The 20,029-nt window shown below is 44.5% G+C and overlaps 1 protein-coding gene across 1 annotated transcript; it reads right to left on the bottom strand.

Annotated features, from left to right (window-relative positions):
• Window positions 1-496: 496 nt before the first annotated feature.
• On the bottom strand, window positions 497-1,300 carry LOC148048560 (uncharacterized; the record flags this gene model as incomplete). Its single annotated transcript, XM_087707612.1, has 1 exon — window positions 497-1,300. A coding segment is annotated over one exon (804 nt), but the record flags the coding sequence as incomplete, so codon positions are not given.
• Window positions 1,301-20,029: the final 18,729 nt, after the last annotated feature.

Genomic DNA, 20,029 nt, shown 5'->3' on the forward strand with positions numbered 1-20,029 from the left:
GATAGGTAGGTAGATGGATGCATAATAGAGGAATGAAGAGACAGATAGATGGATAGATAGTGATAGATAGTGAACAGATAAACAGATGGATAGATGGACAGATAGATGAATAGCTAGACAAACACATAACTAGACAAATATACAGATAGACAAGTAGATAAATGGATGGGTGGACAAATAGATATATGAATATGTAGATGTACATATGCATGCATAGATAGATGATAAGATAGATAGATAGATAGATAGATAGATAGATAGATGGATGGATGGATGGATGGATGGATGGATGGATGGATGGATGGATGGATGACACATAGATAGCTAGATAGCTAGCTAGATAGCTAGATAGCTAGCTAGATAGCTAGCTAGCTAGCTAGCTACATACATACATACATACATACATACATACATACATACACACACACACACACACACATACATACATCAGTAAACAGTAAACTGTAACAGATTTAGAAGGGACCTTGGAGGCTAACTAGTCCAACACTCTGCTCATGCGGGAGACCTGTACTATAGATGATAGATAGATAGAGGGCAGGTAGGTGATTATGTAAATGAGTGGGTGGTGGACTGGTAAATAGGTGGGTTGATAAATAGATAGATGATAGATAGATAGATAGATAGATAGATAGATAGATAGATAGATAGATAGATAGATAGATAGATAGATAGATACACAGAGAAGAGATAGAGATGATATAGATAGATGATAGATGATAGATAGATAGATAGATAGATAGATAGATAGACAGACAGACAGACACAGACAGACAGAGAAGAGATAGAGATGATATAGATGATAGATAGATAGATAGATAGATAGATAGATAGATAGATAGATAGATAGATAGATAGATAGATAGATAGACAGACAAACAGAGAAGAGATAGAGATGATATAGATAGATGATAGATGATAGATGATAGATGATAGATGATAGATGATAGATAGATAGATAGATAGATAGATAGATAGATAGATAGATAGATAGATAGACAGAGAAGAGACAGAGAAGAGATAGAGATGATATAGATAGATGATAGATGATAGATAGATGATAAATAGATAGATAGATAGATAGATAGATAGATAGATAGACAGACAGACAGAGAAGAGATAGAGATGATATAGATAGATGATAGATGATAGATAGATAGATAGATAGATAGATAGACAGACAGACAGACACAGACAGACAGAGAAGAGATAGAGATGATATAGATGATAGATAGATAGATAGATAGATAGATAGATAGATAGATAGATAGATAGATAGATAGATAGACAGACAAACAGAGAAGAGATAGAGATGATATAGATAGATGATAGATGATAGATGATAGATGATAGATGATAGATGATAGATGATAGATGATAGATGATAGATAGATAGATAGATAGATAGATAGATAGATAGACAGAGAAGAGACAGAGAAGAGATAGAGATGATATAGATAGATGATAGATGATAGATAGATGATAAATAGATAGATAGATAGATAGATAGATAGATAGATAGATAGATAGATAGATAGATAGATAGATAGATAGATAGACAGACAGACAGAGAAGAGATAGAGATGATATAGATAGATGATAGATGATAGATTGATTGATTGATTGAGAGACAGAGAGAGAAGAGATAGAGATGATATAGATAGATGATAGATGATTGATAGATAGACAGATGGATATGGAATGATGCAGAATGAAACTGCATCTCAAACTATTAGTGTGTGTTCACCTCTACTCCATGTATTAGTCTTTGTGCACGTCTCTCACATGTGCCAGGAAATCCTTCTTCCCTGCAGCATTTCCAAACCGTTCTGACGGATTAGGGCCACTGGGGCTGACTCTCATTCAATCTGTATGGAAATTGGGCCTGGCTTGGTTTGACTCACAAAGCCAACCAGCCAAACAGTCGCTTTCCTTTGCCCGCAAACTATTTGTATGAAACAAGAGGCAAGGAAGTGCCGGAGGGACTGAAGCGCACCAACAACATCTGTGCCGGTTTATATGTGGCAGGGAGTCTGTGCATGCATGCGTATATGTGCGCATGAGATCACGTTCTCCTTAAATACATTTTTTTCCCCCAGCAAGGCACATAATTGGATTTTCTTTTGTTCAAAGGAGGGAACATAAATTACTTCTGTTGGGTACAGATTGGGTTACTGGATTTCTTTTGCTTTTGTCATCGCTGATGCCCTGGTGTCAGGGAGCTTTAATATTTAATGCATTCCTAATTAGTCTCTCTCGGCTTAAGGCACTTAGCAAAAAAAACCTGACACCCGCCATAAAGTCAGGTTCATTTAAGGGAGCAAAATTACTCAGACATCATTTCCCTATCGTGGTCAGACCGAGTCCATGGATGCTTCCCTCACCAACATAAAAGCCTCCTTAATTTCCACCAGGAAGTCGAGACAAACTGATTGGTCCCCTCTCGTTTCTTCATCCCATCTTATTGCCTTTAATTGCCAAGTGGTTGTATCATCACACTCTCCATGTTCTGATCATTGTCATCATCATCATCATGGGGTTGGAAGGGACCTTGGAGATCTTCTTGTCCAACCACTCTACACAAGCAGAAGACCTTATGACATTCTAGGCAACTGGGTGGTCCAGTCTCTTCTTAAAAACTTCCAGTGATGGAGCAACCACAACTTCTGGAGGCAACTTCCATTGATTAATTGATCTGGGATTAGAGAATAACAGAGTTGGAAGGGACCTTGGAGGTCTTCTAGTCCAACCTCTTGCTCAAGTAGGAGGCCATATATCATTCTGGACAAATGGTTGTCCAATCTCACCTTAAAAGCCTCCAGTATTGGAGCAGCCATGACTTCTGGAGGCAAGCCATTCCACTGAATAGCAGAGTTGGAAGGGACCTTGGAGGTCTTCTAGTCCAACCCCCTGCCTAGGCAGGAAACCCTACACCACTTCAGACAAATGGTTATCCAATCTCTTCTTAAAAACTTCCTGTGTTGGAGCATTCACAACCTCTGGAGGCAAGTTGTTCCACTGGTTAATTGTTCTCACTGTCAGGAAATTTCTCTTTAGTTCCAGGTTGCTTCTCTCCTTGATTAGTTTCCATCCATTGCTTCTTGTTCTGCCCTCAGGTTCTTTGGAAAATAGCTTGACTCCCTCTTCTTTGTGGCAGCCCCATATTGGAACACTGCTATTATGTCACCCCAGTCCTTCTTTCTCTAGACTAGACCAATTCCCGTAACTGTCCTTCATATATTTTAGTCTTTAATCATCTTCGTTGCTCTTCTCTGCCTTCTTCCCAGAGTCTCAACATCCTATTTATATCATGGTGACCAGAACTGGATGGAGTATTCCAAGTGTAGTCTTACTAAGGCTTTAGACTGTCCCTTTGCGTGGTATTCAGATGGAGAAATCTCCTTTCTCAGAATATGTATGTATGTATGTATGTATGTATGTATGTATGTATGTATGTATATATGTATGTATTCTGACCCCCCTCGTCCCACACCGACACACTTTGAGCCAAAGATACTTTACAGCATTTAATAACAGACAGACCAGCAAACCAGTACAGATAAGCCTTGGCAGCAATCCAGCCTGCCAAGCTCACAATGTTCTCCAACATTAGTTCATGCGTTGACTTCTGCAAAAGGTGTGTGTGCACAAGCATTCCTTTTATAGTCTTGAGAGGAGCCTAATTACCACCAGCTGAGTGCAATTACCTCCTGTAACTGTGCAACTGTTCCTCATGCCTATTAGCTCTTCAGTGCCGGGCATCCAGGAACAACTCACTGCTGACGTCAGGATCACACTCCCTTGTCTCCTCCCCACTGGTCCAAGGCTCAGGCGCCTCCTGGTGGCGCAGAGAGCAGCCTCTCTGCACCCTGCTCGCAGTCGGAACCCTGTCCTGGGGCCTCCACATCCTCCAGAGCCAACTCATAGGGCCCCTCGCTGTCGGAGTCTGGTGGCAGCTCCAACGGCTCCTGCTGGGCCACAACATGTATGTATGTATGTATGTATGCATGCATGCATGTATGTATGTATGTATGTATGTATGTATGTATTGTATGTATGTATGCACACACACATACACACACTATGCAAAACCAGGCAATCAATCAATCTTCAACTATAACTCGGAAGCACACACGGAGAGAGAAACCGACCTCACAGGGCCTCCCTTATATAGACAGCTTCTTAAAGTGGCAGTAACCCTGCTAACTCATTTCATCATCTTGGTTTACAGCCTTACAGCAGCAGGTCAGCTATTAAATGATCACTACCTTAACATCCTTGCTTCTGCGTGGGGAGGAAACGGGAATATTCCCTGTCTCAAAGACACAAGCTTGGAGTCAGAGCTGAAGAAGCGAGATACATTATCTTCAAAGAAAAACAAGGCAGTCCAGTTGTCTCTTGAAAAAGCATCTTTTGGGCCGAGCTGGAAGGGGCCAATCAGAAACAATGCCTATATTTTAGGTCACAGGGCTGTTTGTAACAATGTCTGCCTGCTTTAAGATAGTCAAGCTCTCCTCCTCCTTTTACGAGCATCACAATAAGAGAAATCAGCAGAGGTGTTCTCTCTGAGCCTCCTTTCCATCAGCATTAGCTGCCAAGACCTGCGTGATGTTCACAGTATGCTTTCTCTGCATGGGAGGCCTCTTGCATGCATGGTGCCCACGCCGACGGCGTCTCTCCAAATGTCTCCTCGCATACCTCCTGTTAGGATGTACAGATCTTAACACCAGTGTCCTTCTGCCAGTGGAGCCCATCCATTCTCTCCTTCTTGAGTTCAAAGCCCAACATCCCTTTAGCAATTGCTGACCGAGGCTTCCCGCGAGCATGAAGCAAACTCCTGGTCCCGACAAAAAACCCTTTTATTAATTGACTGTGAATTCTGCTTCTTCACAGCCCATAAAGTCATTCAAGGGAGGATTTATGGTCACAGACCTCATCTGGCTTGGAGAGCTGCCAGGCCGAGATCTGCAAAACTTGCCAAGGAGTCTCGGAGAGTCACGAACCAATGAAGCGAACTAATGGTCTCCTGAAAACTCCACTCCCCTTTTTGCTCCTTTTTTATTTCCTCTGGGAGGGACCATTCACTGTCCACCTGTGGCCTTACTCCCAAGTCGACCTCTGTTCTTTAGCTGTTCCCTTCGTCTGGCAACTCTGCGCAAACACACACTGGGAACAGGCTCCAACTGTTTTTCTGCTTCACGATGTCTCACTCTGAAGACAGCTGTCACGATGTCTCACTCTGAAGATAACTGTCAGACAGCCCTGGCCCCCCCTCTGCCTCCGACACAGAGCCCTCATCTGAGCCTTCCCCAGACTCCAAGACTGGCCCATATTCCTCCCCAACCTCCTCACTGTCCAAATCTGCTGCCAGCTCTGCTGGCCACTGGTGGGCCACAACAATTGCATCCAACCAACAAACCCTAATAGATACCAGTCCTTCCATTTCTGATCATCTCCCCTTGGATGCATTACCACTCCGTAGAGAGTTAATGCTGGCTGCGATAAAGTGCCCAGGGATGGAGGGCAAATGGGAAATTTCAACCACCAACAGTTAATTAAAAATAAACTGACACTTTACATTAAGGATATTTTAATAACCATTTATAAATGTTACATTAAAAATTAATGCCCCTGTTATCAACCCCTGCTAAGGATTTACAGCACAATGGAAAGTGTTATGAATGTTTTATAGATGCTATGCTAAAGAGGAAAGGGGAAACAGCTCCTTAGCAGATATTTTTTTCTCCTAAGGATATCTATGGGTTTTTGGGGTCTTGTGTAAGTGGCTGAGACAAGAGCTTGCGAGAAAATGGTTTGCGAGAAGCGTAGACTTTACAGTTAGACCTGATTTTAGTTGGAAGAGACAGGCAAAGGGATTTGTCTGGCAGCTAAGCCCTGTCTTTACTCTTGGGAAAACTTCCAAAGGACTACAATTGTTTCCCGTTCACATTTTGGTTCCAAAGCCCGTGACAGTGAGAAGTCCTACTTTCCACCTAGACGCCAATCAAAACATTGGGAATAATTTGGGATTCTCAATTATCCCAAATCCCTACTTCAGGAGTCAGCAACCCATGGCTCTGGAGCCGCATGTGGCTCTTTTATCCCTCTGCTGTGGCTCCCTGTTGCCAGTTGGCTTCACAATTGATAGGGCTTTCGGTTAGGACAGGTAGAAGAAAAAGGACACTGTGCTAGGAGGAGACTCTATGGTGGGGGAATCGGACTTCCAGTCAGCAGAGGAAAAAGGAAGCTGCACTAGGAGGAGACTCTATGGTGGGGGGAACCAGACTTTCGGTCTGCAGAGGAAAGAAGGATACCATGCTAGGAGGAGACTCTATGGTGGGGGGAACTGGACTTCCAGTTGGTTCTAAAATTGAACGGGGGGCTTCTGGTGAGGATCTGTGTGGCTCTTTGAGTGTTTAAGGTTACCGGCCCCTGCCCTAGTTTATAATTTGGGAAACTAATCAAGGAGAGAAGCAACCTAGAATTAAGGAGGAATTTCCTAACAGTGAGAACAATGAGTCAGTGGAACAGTTTGACTCCAGAAGTTGTGGGTGATCCATCACTGGAGGGTTTTAAGAAGAGATTGGACAACCATTGGTATAAAAAAGTGTAGAGTCTCCTGCTTGAGCAGGGGGTTAGACTAGAAGACCTCTAAGGCCCCTTTGAGCTCTGATCGTTCTTTTAAGCTCAGATGGAGGAAAAACAAACCACATGAAAACACCTGAAGGTTGAAAATATAAATGTGTGATTGATGGAGTTATCTGTAGGGTAGGGATGGCATCTGAAAATTAAATGTTTGGAGGACATGGCATCAGAGGTGGTATTCAGCCAGTTTTGAGTAGTTTGGAGAACCGGCAAATACCATCTCTGGCTGGCCCCCAACCCCATCTATTCGCTGCCTCCTGAGTCCCAGCTGAACGGCGTCTTTTGTTGCTCTGCACAGGAGAACAGAGCTGGAAAGCAGGTTAGTGGGGTGGGGAGGGAATGGAGATTTTACAGTATTCTTCCCCCTGGAGTGGGGAGGGAATGGAGATTTTGCAGTATTCTTCCCCTGGAGTGGGGAGGGAGTGGAGATTTTGCAGTATTCTTCCCCTGGAGTGGGGAGGGAATGGGGATTTTACAGTATCCTTCCCCTGGAGTGGGGAGGGAATGGAGATTTTGCAGTATCCTTCCCCTGGAATGGGGAGGGAATGGAGATTTTACAGTATCCTTCCCCTGGAGTGGGGAGGGAATGGAGATTTTGCAGTATCCTTCCCCTGGAATGGGGAGGGAATGGAGATTTTACAGTATCCTTCCCCTGGAGTGGGGAGGGAATGGAGATTTTACAGTATCCTTCCCCTGGAGTGGGGAGGGAATGGAGATTTTGTAGTATCCTTCCGTGGAGTGGGGAGGGAATGGAGATTTTGCAGTCTCCTTCTCCCAGAGTGGGGAGGGAATGGAGATTTTACAGTATCCTTCCCCTGAGTGGGGAGAGAATGGAGATTTTGTAGTATCCTTCCCCTGGAGTGGGGAGGGAATGGAGATTTTGTAGTATCCTTCCCCTGGAGTGGGGAGGGAATGGGGATTTTGCAGTATCCTTTCCCTGCCTCGCCACACCTGCCACACCTGCCACACCACGCCCACAGAACCAGTAGTAAAAATGTTTGAATCCCACCACTGTATGGCATGAAGGAGCAGTGGTCCTACCCGTGGTTGAACTACAGCTTCCAGAACCTCTTGGTCCTGCTGGATGCAGCTGCTGGCAGTTGTGGTTCAGCCATGCGCGGAAGAGCATTTTGTCTCCAGCCTCCACACAGTTGCTAAGGCACTGCGCAACGCATCGTTTCCCCATGTGGCAGCTGCCGAGCTGTTTTCAACCATCACAGCAGGCCAAATTAAGGCTTCCCTAATATGTATTTAACCCAAAATAAAAACACTGCGTTTACTTCCTAGTTAATACAGGGCAAGTGGTGGCACGGTAAACAAGACAGAACAGCTGGTGTAAAGCCTTCGGGAATATAGTTACTCCTTCACTTACAATGATCTCTTTAGTGACCCTTTGATGTTATGACCTCACTGAAAAAATGTGATTTATGGCCCGTTTTCACACTTAACGACCATTGCAACATCATCCCCGTGATCACGCGATTGAAATTCAGATGCCTGGCCCCTGGTTCATATTTATGATGGTTGCAAGTGTCCTGCCATCCCATTTCTCACCTTCTAACAAGCCAATGGGGGAAGCCAGGTTCGCCTAATGACTTAACTGCAGTGTCTTACTTAACAAGCTGTGGCAAAAAAAAAAAAAAGGCCGTAAAATGGGACACAATTCGCTTTAACAGTTGTCTCACTTGGGGAGAGAAATGTTGGATTCAATTGTGCTCGTAAGCAGAGGGCTACCTGTATTACAAATTAACAGAGCTGGAAGGGACCCTACACGATTTCTGACAGAGGGCAGTTCAGTCTCTTCTTGAAAGCCTCCAGGGATGAAGCTCTCACAACTTCTCTTCCATGGGTTGATTGTTCTCCCTGTCTGAAAATCCCTCCTTATTTCCAGGTTGAATCTCTCCTTGTTCAGTTTCCATCCATTATTCCTTGTCTGGTGCTTTGGAAAACAGCTTGACCCCCCTCCTCTCTGTGGCAGCCCCTCAAATATTGAAGACTGCTATCCTGTCTCCCCTGGCCCTTCTCTTCACTCGACTAGCCATGCCCAGTTCCTGCAACCGTTCTTTATATGATGTAGCCTCCAGTCCCCTCATCATCCTGGTTGCTCTTCTCTGCACTTTTTGTAGAATCTCAACATCTCAGTATCAGATTAACAGAGTTTGAAGTGACCTTGTAGGTCATGTAGTCCAATCCCACACCCAAGCAAGAGACCTTACACCATTTCTGACAGAGGGCAGTCCAGTCTCTTCTTGAAAGCTTTCAGTGATGAAGCTCCCACAACTTCTGTTCCATGGGTTGATTGTTCTCACTGTCAGAAAATCCCTCCTTATTTCCAGTTTCAATCTCTCCTTGTTCAGTTTCCATACATTATTCCTTGTCTGGTGCTTTGGAAAACAGCTTTATCCCCTCCTCTCTGTGGCAGCCCCTCAAATATTAGAAGAGTGCTATCCTGTCTCCCCTGGTTCTTCTCTTCACTAGACTAGCCAGTTCCTGCAACCATTCATTGTGTGTTTGAGCCTCCAGTCCCCTAACCATCTTCAGTCTCAACTCTTCTCTGCACTCTTTCCAGAGCCTCAATATCTTTTTATAGTGTGGTGACCAAAACTGGGGTGGTCTTACTAAGGCTCTGCGTGTAGGAGCAGGAGCCGGAGGAGGACTGTGCAGTCCTTGGTGCTCTCCGAGCTTGCTTGTTCTTTTGTAGAAGTTTCATTACCCTAACTAGGTAATCTTATTTTTTTTGGGGGGGGGGGGGAATGGCGAGCGTCGATAAGCCATCTCTCGTACGCAAGCAAACGGTTTTTTGCTCATCTCTCTTTTGTTCATCTCGCTCTTTTCTCCCGAGGTACTTTTAATCTAATCTTCTCCGGAGCTTCAAGGTGAGAGTTATGTATCACCCCCTCCCCTTATTATTATTTTCATTAAAAGGGCGGGGGGGGGATAAAAGGGAGGGGGATCAGAAGGCAAACCAAACCCGAGAAAATGACACACTTCCCAGAAAGTTATTAGAAGGAACCAAGGACAGGGAAAAAAATTAGGATCGAGCATAAAAGCAAGTTAAATAATGTGTCTCCCTCTACCATCGTGGAATTTCCCACACCAAAACAAATCGGAATAGAGTTGGAAGGGACCTTGGAGGTCTTCTAGTCCAGCCCCTTGCTCAAGCAGGAGAACCTATACCATTTTAGACAGATGGCTCTCCAGTCTCTTCTTAAAAACCTGCAGTGATGGAATAGAATAACTATTAGTTGGAAGGGACCTTGGGGGTCTTCTAGTCCAACCCCCTGCTTAGGCAAGAAACCCTAGACCACTTCAGCCGAGTGGTTATCCAGAATTGCCAGACGAAGGGAACAGCTAAAGAACAGGGGTTGACTTGGGAGTAAGGCCACAGGTGGACAATGCATGGCCCCTCCCAGAGGAAATAAAAGAGCAAAAGGGGAGTGGAGTTTGCAGGAGAGAATTCATACGCTTCATTGGTTCGTGACTCTCCCAGACTCCTTGACAAATTTTGCAGATATCAGCCTGTCAGCTCTCCAAGCCAGATAAGGTCTGTGACCCTAAATCCTCCCTTGAAAGACTTTGCTGGAAGTGAATGAGCAGAATTCACAGTAAATTAATAAAAGGGGTTTTTATTGGGACCAGGAGTTTGCTTCATGCTCTTGGGAAGCCTCGGTCAGAACACCTTTCCTTAAATCTAGGGGGAAAGCTGGATTTGTTTAACAACCACACGATTCACTTAACGACCTCAGCAAAGGAGGTCACAAAATGAGGTGTGACTCCCTTAGCAACTTCACTGCTTAGCAATGGAAGTTTCGGTCCCAATTGTAGTCGTAAGATGAGGACTATTCATAACAAAAAGAAAAAAAAGAGTTCTACTTTCAAACTCCAGTTTTTTATATATTAGTAGTGTCCATTTTAGCTTGCGAAATCTATAATAAAATTACAGCCAGGGGCGTAATGGCAGTGACTGTAGGCTGTTAGCGCTGAATTGCCCTCCAAATAAACTGGTGGATTATTTTTCTTCCACTCTCTTCTCACATTATCTCCTCCTTTTTTTTACATTTTTAATAAAATACCTGACACACGAACAGGAAGCATAGGTGTCAAACTTAAATTTAACACTTCCTACTGCTCAGCGGGCGCACCCTTCCTGCCTTATTTTGAAGACAATTTGTGTTATTTATAATTAATATGGATTAGGTATTATTATCCAGGCAATATGGCAAGCAAAGCAGTCAGGGAGGCTAACAGCTGTTCAATAATGCAAATCAGGCACGCATAAATTACGCTTTAGCAATGGGATATTATTACCCAGATGGACAAAAGTTCAGAGCCCCAGGGCAGGGGACGAAAATAGCCACTGCACAGATATTCGACACAGAGACAGAAGAGATCTGCCAACTCGGACTGGGAGGGGAAAGGATCAATGTCATTCCTTATGGGGAAGATGCAGACCGGACCAATGGATGGGGGAGGGGAAGTGGAGTCAACAGCAATGTTGGGGATCAAGCCCCCCCCCCCAAAAAAAAGAGAGAAAGAGTCCAAGGATTGGCTAGTCCCCCACCCCCACCTCATCGGAAGGAACGTCTGCAAACTTCTCCGTTTGTAGGTCCAAACAATGCATTTGCAAGAGAGAAGGATGGATGGGTGGATGGGTGGACGGATGGGTGGATGATAGATATCTAGATAGCTAGATATAGACAGATGATTGGTTGATAGATGGACATAACATGGATGGGTAGTAGATAAGATAATATAGATGGTCATAAGATAGATGGATGGATGGATGGATGGATGGATGGATGGATGGATGGATGGATGGATGGATAGTAGATATCTAGGTAGCTAGATATAGACAGATAATTGATAGATAAATGAACAGAAAATAGATATATTAGATAGACAGACAGACAGACAGATAGATGATAGATAGATAGATAGACAGACAGACAGACAGACAGAGAAGAGATAGAGATGATATAGATAGATGATAGATGATTGATAGATAGACAGATGGATATGGAATGATGCAGAATGAAACTGCATCTCAAACTATTAGTGTGTGTTCACCTCTACTCCATGTATTAGTCTTTGTGCACATCTCTCACATGTGCCAGGAAATCCTTCTGCCCTGCAGCATTTTCAAACCGTTCTGACGGATTAGGGCCACTGGGGATAGTAGATATCTAGGTAACTAGATATGGACAGATAATTGATAGATAAATGAACAGAAAATAGATATATTAAATAGATAGATAGATAGATAGATAGATAGATAGATAGATAGATAGATAGATATCAATAGATCGATAGATCGATAGATCGATAGATATAGATAGATAGAGATAGATAGATAGATAGATATAGAGATAGATAGATAGATAGATAGATAGATAGATAGAGATAGATAGATAGATAGATAGATAGATAGATAGATAGATAGATAGATAGATAGATATAGACAGACAGACAGACAGACAGACAATAGATGGATGGATGGAGGGATAGACGGACAGACAGACAGACATAAATGATAGGTAGGTAGGTAGGTAGGTAGGTAGGTAGGTAGGTAGGTAGGTAGGTAGGTAGGTAGGTGCATGGATGATAAAATGGATGGACAGACGGACAGACAGACATAGACAGGTAGGTAGGTAGCCAGGTAGCCAGGCGGATTGATGGATGGACTAACGGACGGAGAGACAGAATCTAAGCTTCAGCTCCAGGATCTGTCCTCCTAAAGAAACTTCGGGGTTGATTTGTTTTAGGATTGGCTGCTTTGATCTCCCTACAGCCCAAGGGACTCCCACAAGTCGGGAGCAACCTTCTGCTTAGCTCCGCACCAACAGAACCTTCTCTACAGCCTCACTGAGACACACGGCAAGCGGGGAGATGACTGTTTCCTCTGGCATTTGCAACTCTCCCCTCAAGGACGTTGATTCGGCCTCATTGCCGAGATCCTTTGGGTGCCCACCAAAGGCATTGTGGTTCCTCTCCGCATCTCTTGATGCTGATTTGAGCCTGTTTACTGTCGTCTTTAATTGCCAGGGTTCAGATGACTGTGATGGGCTGTTATTGTTTCATAATGCTTTTTTTTTTTTTTTGCTGTGTTGGCAGCTTTGTTTGAAATATGGAAACAGAATAGAAAGCTAATGTTCAAGGGCAAGGCAGATATGTTTTAATCAGCAGAACAAATAACTGTTTTGCAGGGAAACAAAAGTTGCATGAAAGCCAGCTCAGATTTAGGTGGCCATCAAACTCTGCCGGCTCTGACTTGAATAGAAAACAATGAGTGCGGAGGTGGGCTCTTAATTTCAGATGTTCTTTGTGAGGGAGATAATTCAGAGATCTGCTCTGAAAGCAATGGGAAGAGGAGGAGGAGAGAGGGGAAGGAGAAAAAGGAAGAGAAGGAAGACAGATAGAAGGAGGGGGAGAAGAGAAGGAGGGGGAGGGAGAAAGAGGAAGAAAAGGAAGAGAAATAGGAGGAGGAGGAAAAATAGAAAGAGGATGAGAGAAGGAGAAGGAGGAAGAGAAATTGGAGGAGGAGGAGGAACAGGAGAAGGACGAAAAATAGCAGGAGGGTGGAAGCAGAAGAAGGAAGAGAAGGTAAAGAAATAGGAGGAGGGGAGAAGGAGGAGAAGGAAGAAAAATGGGATGATGAGAGAAGGAGAAGGAAGAGAAATTGGAGGAGGAGAAGGAGGAAGAGGAGGAGGAAGAAAAATAGCAGGAGGATGGAAGCAGAAGAATGAAGAGAAGGAAAAGAAACAGGAGGAGGGGAGAAGGAGGAGAAGGAAGAGAAAAAGGAGGAGGGAAGGAGGAGGAGAAATAAAAAGTAGACATAGAAGTAGAACGAGGAGGAGGAGGAAGAAGAAGAAGAAATAGAAGTAGAATTAGAAAGAGAAGGAGAAGAGAAGGAGGAGGATTAGGAAGAGGAGGAGGAAGAGAAGGAGGAAGAGAAATAAAAAAGTAGAAGTACAAGTAGAAAGAGGAGGAGCAGAAGGAAGAGGAGGAAGAAAAGAGAAGTAGCAGGATTAGGAGGAGCAGGAGATGAAGGAGGAGGAGGAAGAGAAGGAGGAGGAGGAGGAGGAAGGGGAAGAGGAGAAGGAGAAGAAGGAGGAGGTAGTGCTGGTTCTCATCTATCCTTGGGTTTACCCATTACTTGATTCTACCCCATTCATAACAGGCTTTCAGTAGGGCTTTAACAACCAAACCATTGTTAAAGTCCTCTGTAGAAACAAAGAGACTTCCCATCCGTGTCTTCCCCCCAACAATTTTTTTTCCAGAGCACAATTTTTTTCCCCATCCTGTAAATCACACAGGAGTTCAGCATGCCGGATAATACTCATTTCTTTCCGTCTTAAAACATGGTGGGATTTTTCCCCCTTTGGACCAGCCTCCTGTAAGTTCCCCTGGAGCCTTTTGAGATGTTTGGCACTTCAGCCCCCAACAATCTCAGGCAAACAGGCAAACACCAACAGCAACAAATCGTGGGAATGTATCCCAAAGCGTGTGGAAGACTCTTGGTTGACTAACTTTCCAGCTAAGGGCGCAAATCTCTTAGTCAATTTGCCTGCTGTGTCGAGGAACAGACTCATGTAGGATTCATCTTTGGCTCTGTTCCTGATGACAACTCCTCCTCCTCTCTCCAATTTTCTGGTCCATTTTTGCCAAATGCCCTGTGCTGAAGCCCACCCCAGCTCCTCTTCCACACGAGAGCGAACGCCGAGATTACCACTGGGGTGTTGTGGGACTGACAGTGGCAAGATTTAATCCACTGGGTGTGCGACTCATTAAAAGCAGCTATCTAGAGTTTCGCCGCCATGCCAACCAGCCATCTGCGCGCTCCTTTCGCGGGCTCGGAATACAAGGGGACAGCTTGTGAGAGACACGCTGGCACCGGCACTGCAATCCATCTTCTGCAGTAGAATGGTACAAAGCTGCTTTGCCTGGGCAAATCCCTGCCACCTGAGGATGTGTTTCCCCGAAAAAGCTGCTCTAGCAAGCAATTAATTCTTGGATAGGGTTAGGGGCAGAGAACCAAGTACGGCTTGGCCTTTGTTTCCGGGGGAGTAGGACAAAATGAAATTTGTTATCCCTCGGGGAGGGGGGCTAGAGTAACAACTTGGTAATTTTTCATCCAAGGAATCGTCCAGCTTAGCTGTATACAGCTCATTTTTCCATCTTTCTGGAGTTGGGCTGATGTTCTTTGAAGAAGGGAGAAATATTCTTCATCCAAGGAATCCTCCAACTTAGTTGCAAAGCTTGTTTCTCCTTTCTGGAGTTGGGTTGATGTTCCTTGAAGAAGAGATAAGTATTCTTCATCCAAGGAATCCTCCAACTTAGTTGCAAAGCTTGTTTCTCCTTCTTTCTGGAGTTGGGCTGATGTTCCTTGAAGAAGGGAGAAATATTCTTCATCCGAGGAATCTTCCAACTTAGTTGCAAAGCTCATTTCTCCATCTTTTTGGAGTTGGGCTGATGTTCCTTGAAGAAGGGAGAAATATTCTTCATCCGAGGAATCTTCCAACTTAGTTGCAAAGCTCATTTCTCCTTCTTTCTGGAGTTGGGCTGATGTTTCTTGAAGAAGGGAGAAATATTCTTCATCCGAGGAATCTTCCAACTTAGTTGCAAAGCTCATTTTCTCCGTCTTTCTGGAGTTGGGCTGATGTTCCTTGAAGAAGGGAGAGTTAAACGGGTATCTTTTAACTTTTACAACTGTTAGTAAGTCTTCTAAATAGAGGCCACCGCAGGGTTCTCGGCTGTCACTCGCGCAAGAAGGAGCTGAGCTTGTACATTTCTTGCATTCCACACTAAAGCAGAGGCTCTTTCTCAAAGCCTTCATTGGAGAAGAAGTATCTCCAGATGGAAAGTAGAAGGAAGGTGGGAAGAGGTCATCTCTTTGGCTGGTTTGAGTGACAAAAAGATTCATTGGGGCTCGCTCGTGAAACCACTTCTTGCAAGTAGAGAAGTTACTCATGATCATCACTTAGCAGCCAATTTGGGAAAGCAGAAAGGGGCGTCAGAGTGTCTTTCTTCCTTCATCTGTCCAAGAAATGGAAGACGCTTCTGGGGTGCATGCCATGGCCCCCAATGGTTGGATTCAATCTGTTGTTAGGGCCCACCAGTGGCCAGTGGAGCTGGCGGCAGATTCGGACAGTGAGGAGGTTGGAGAGGAACATTGGTCAGTCCTGGAGTCTGGCGAAGGCTCTGATGAGGGCTCTACGTCCGAGGCAGAGAGGGGGACAGGGCCGTCTGACAGTTATCACTTGCCTTCTGAGTCAGAGATCAGTGAGGAAGAAGAACAGCTGGAGCCTGTTCCCAGTGTGCGCATGTGCAGAGCTGCCAGGAGAAGGAAACAGCTAAGGAACAAGGGCCGACTCCGGAGGAAAGGCACAGATGGACGGTGAATGGCCCCTCCCATAGGGAACAAAGAGGAGCGAAAGGGGAGTGGAGTTTGCAGGAGACAATTAGTTCCATTCATTCAGGTGAAGATTCGTTCCTGACTTCTTGCCAAGGAATTGCTGCTACAGTGTGGGGTTTGGAAGATATCGGCCTGGCAGCTCTCCAAGCCTGATGAGGATCTGCAGTTGTGAAATCTCATGAAAGACTGTTGGCCGGGACTTTTCTGGAGAGGAATTCCCTTCAACCTAAATAAAAGAGGTTTTATCGGGACGAGGAGTTGGCTTCGTGCTTTTAGGAAGCCTAGGTCAGAACATCTGTGCACATTAGCCTGTTTGTTCCCTCTCTCCCCAGGAGACAGAGGTGAGACAACACTGGAATGAACTCTTTGAAATGCATACTTGTAGTTCTGCAAAATCTCTGGTAGCCTGGTTGATCTTTGAGTAGCTCCACCAAGCAAAAACATCTGAGGATTGTACCTGGATGATTAGAGAGCCACTGTCTCTCTGGCTGTGTAACACAAAAAGAAGTAAAGATGTGTAAAGGTTCCCCTTGCATATATGTGCTAGTTGTTCTTGACTCTAGGGGGCGGTGCTCATCTCCGTTTCAAAGCTGAAGAGCCAGCGCTGTCTGAAGACATCTCTGTGGTCATGTGGCTGGCATGACTAAACACCGAAGGGGCACGGAACGCTGTCACCTTCCCACCAAAGGTGGTTCCTATTTTTCTACATGCATTTTTTTACGGGCTTTCGAACTCCTAGGTTGGCAGAAGCTGGGACAAGTTACATGAGCTCACTCCATTACATGGTGCTAGGGATTCGAACCACCAAATTGCCGACCTTTCTGATTGACAAGCTCAGCGTCTTAGCCCCTGAACCGCCACGTCCCTAAAGCTGTGTACAAGACTTCAAAGAGCTGAAGAAGCTTCTTGGATGAGCAGCGAAACGTCTTCAAAGTGAAACCAGAAAGTCCAGTTGCCTCTTGAAAAAAAGCACCTTTAATACGACATATAATTACGGTGGCAATGATTGCCTTTGCCCAGAAATGAAAAAAAGGAAGTAATTCCAAGCGAAGATGAAATAATAAGAAAGGTTATGGATTGTGCTGAAATGGACAAACTAACTAAAGAAATCCAGGGAAAAGAAGAATCGGAATTCTACCAGATATGGGATAAATGGCATAGGTGGATGGAGGAAAGAAATAAGAATCAATGAAGGAATATAACAAAATTCAAAAAATAATAGTTATGAGTAAAATAAGAGGGTTAAGAATGGTGAAATCAAAATGAAATACAATAGAAGGGGAAATAATATAAGGTGAGCGGTATCGATTGATAATTGCTATTAGAAAGAACAGGAAGCTCTTGTATTGTGTAAATGTGGTGTACTTCTAAGTTTTGTGTGTGTGTATTTTACATGTTTGTTAATAAAAAATATTTTTTTTTAAAGCAGCACCTTTGGGACAACTGCGACCTGGATGGCCAACAATCTCCATAGACCTCAAAGACTCATCAATGCTTCTTGACTCCAGTGTAGTAACCTCACGGTCGAGATGAGATTCCATTTCCAGTTCACCCTAAGGATTTTACTGCGTCCTCCGTTCCCACCAAAAGTTGTTGGGCAGAGACATCTTGTCCTAAAAAAGAGAGGAGAAGTAGTTCATAAGTAGACCTTCAGAAAAAGAAACAACCTCTAGAGAATGGAGGGGGGGGGGAGAGAAGATTAGGAGAAAATAGGCCAAGCCAAAGAAAGGCACAAGCTTGAATAAAACAGATCATCAAATGTACATTTCAATCACTGTCACTGTCGCCATCACCTTCTCCTTTTCTCCATCATCAGGGCCATCAAATGAAAGCAAAGGTATGCAGGAGGGAAAGGGGAAAAACCACCTCGAAGCTCCCAAATGTATGTAACTCCATTGCTTGGCTATTTCTTCCAAATTTCTATTAAATTGCCCACTGATTTGTCGGTAGATCTGGGCCTGTCTGGGATTTTCCCACTGAAGAAAGTGATTTCAATTCCCCAAGACATTGTCAACTCTGAAGTCAACCTGGCTAAGGCCACCTCGGAGGCTTCAATGTTGCCACACAACAGAGGGAAGAAGGGAAATAGCTAGACGGGGTTTTGTAGCCGAAACAATAGTTCTCCTGTGGGAACCAAGGACACTCTCACAGGTGGCTGGTCAGAGGAGGAGTAAAGTAATCAAGCAACCGGCCAGCACCTGGATTGGACAGCATGAACATTGTGGCGGGAGGGGGAGGGGAAATGTTTACTTTTTAATTAGGTAAAAGCCACAAGAGTCGGCTTTCACCATTTGTGCCAATGTGATCATCTTCTTTTAACGACCCCCATAATCCTTTGTATCAGGGTGGAATCTGGACAACTGAATAGAGCTGAGTGTTTAATGGCCGGATGCTCTTTCCTGTCACCATTGCGGAGTTTTGTTCAGCAGATACAGTCTCATTGTGCCCAGAGAGAGAAATATGTGCCTTTACCTAGGATCAAACTCACAGCCCCCTGATTATGAGGCGAGAGCACCACTTCAAGGCCACTGCACCACACAGTTGCGCCAATAAGGATGAATCCAATAAATTGTTCTTTGAGGGATTTGCCTACCTCAAGAGTTCTGCTTTCTATTGGGTGCATTACTTGGAAAGCTGACAGGCTCGGAGAGTCACCAACCAATTAAGCAAACTAATTGTCTCCTGCAAAGTCCCCTTCTCTTTCGCTCCTCTTTTATTCCCTATGGGAGGGGCCATTCCCCATCCACCTGTGCCTTTACTCCTGAGTTGACACTTATTCCTTAGCTGCTCGCTTCTCCTGGCAGCTCTGCGCATGTGCAAATTGGGAACAGGCTCCAGCTATTCTTCTGCTCCACTGATCTCTGACTCAAAAGGCAGGTGATAACTATTGGGATGGCCCTGGCCCCATCTCTGCCTCCGATGCAGACCCCTCGTCAGAGCCCTCTCCAGACTCCGGGACTGGCCCAGGTTCCTCCCCAACCTCCTCACTGTCTGAGTCTGCTACCAGCTCCGCTGGCGGGACGCAACAGGTTCTCTTCTATGAGCGATGGATCTATTTGCTTTAAAAAAATCTAATTTGCATCGCCTTGAAGTCTCTACCAGCACGGCATCTATACAACGTTCTTTCAACATCTGGATCAGCTGCTGAAATCAGTCCAGGAGAGGAAAAACTGTGCAAACTGTTCTGCTTCTGGGACGGAGAGGTTCGCATTCCTTGGCAGAGGATTCAGAGCATTTCACAAAGAATTCTGTTCCTTCATCAGCTTCCAAAAAGAAAAAGAAAAAGAAGGAAGGAAAAAAAATCCCACCATCTTTAATTTGCAAAGTAAATGGTCCCTGTGGGTTTTTTTCCCCTTTTTTTCGGTTCTTCCTCCAGGCTGTCAGCTGCATCCTACATTTGCCCTGTAAAAGAGTTGGCAGCTTTTAGGAGACGCATTGCTTGGAGCTAATTTATAAGATCCTGGACAGCAAGAGAGTTCATTTAATTGAAAGATGTAATTATCAGGTGTTCAAGGCGAAGGACCTCATTAATTTCACAGGCGATCTGTTGAGTGAACTGTCCTCATTTCAATTTTTTTTTTTTTTACTCACTCTCAAGGCTGAAACAGCATAGTGCGGAAAGATTAAAGTGGGGGGGATATCTCCCCAGGCTACACCATTCTTGGTCCCAAGCAAACTATAAAGGTTTTTAAACTTAATGCAGGAACAATGCCTGTTAGGTAAGCTCCCCATTGGGAGAGCAAGTACCTTCAGAGAAGCGTTGTGAGAGTTGTGTTGGAGAACACACAAACCAGCATTCAGAGACACCGCAGTTTAAATAGGCTTTTACTTTCGTGGAAATAGAGGTATCAGAGTCCATCAAACAGTCCAAGTCATACACGGATAAGACAGTCAGTCATCAACATCTTTCAGTTAAGGGATAATCCAAATAACCTAGTCCAGTATCATATAATC

Source organism: Thamnophis sirtalis, unplaced genomic scaffold (assembly GCF_051295495.1).
Source record: "Thamnophis sirtalis isolate CommonGarterSnake01/CBP01778 unplaced genomic scaffold, rThaSir2_p1.2 scaffold_2, whole genome shotgun sequence".
Lineage (NCBI taxonomy): Eukaryota > Metazoa > Chordata > Lepidosauria > Squamata > Natricidae > Thamnophis > Thamnophis sirtalis.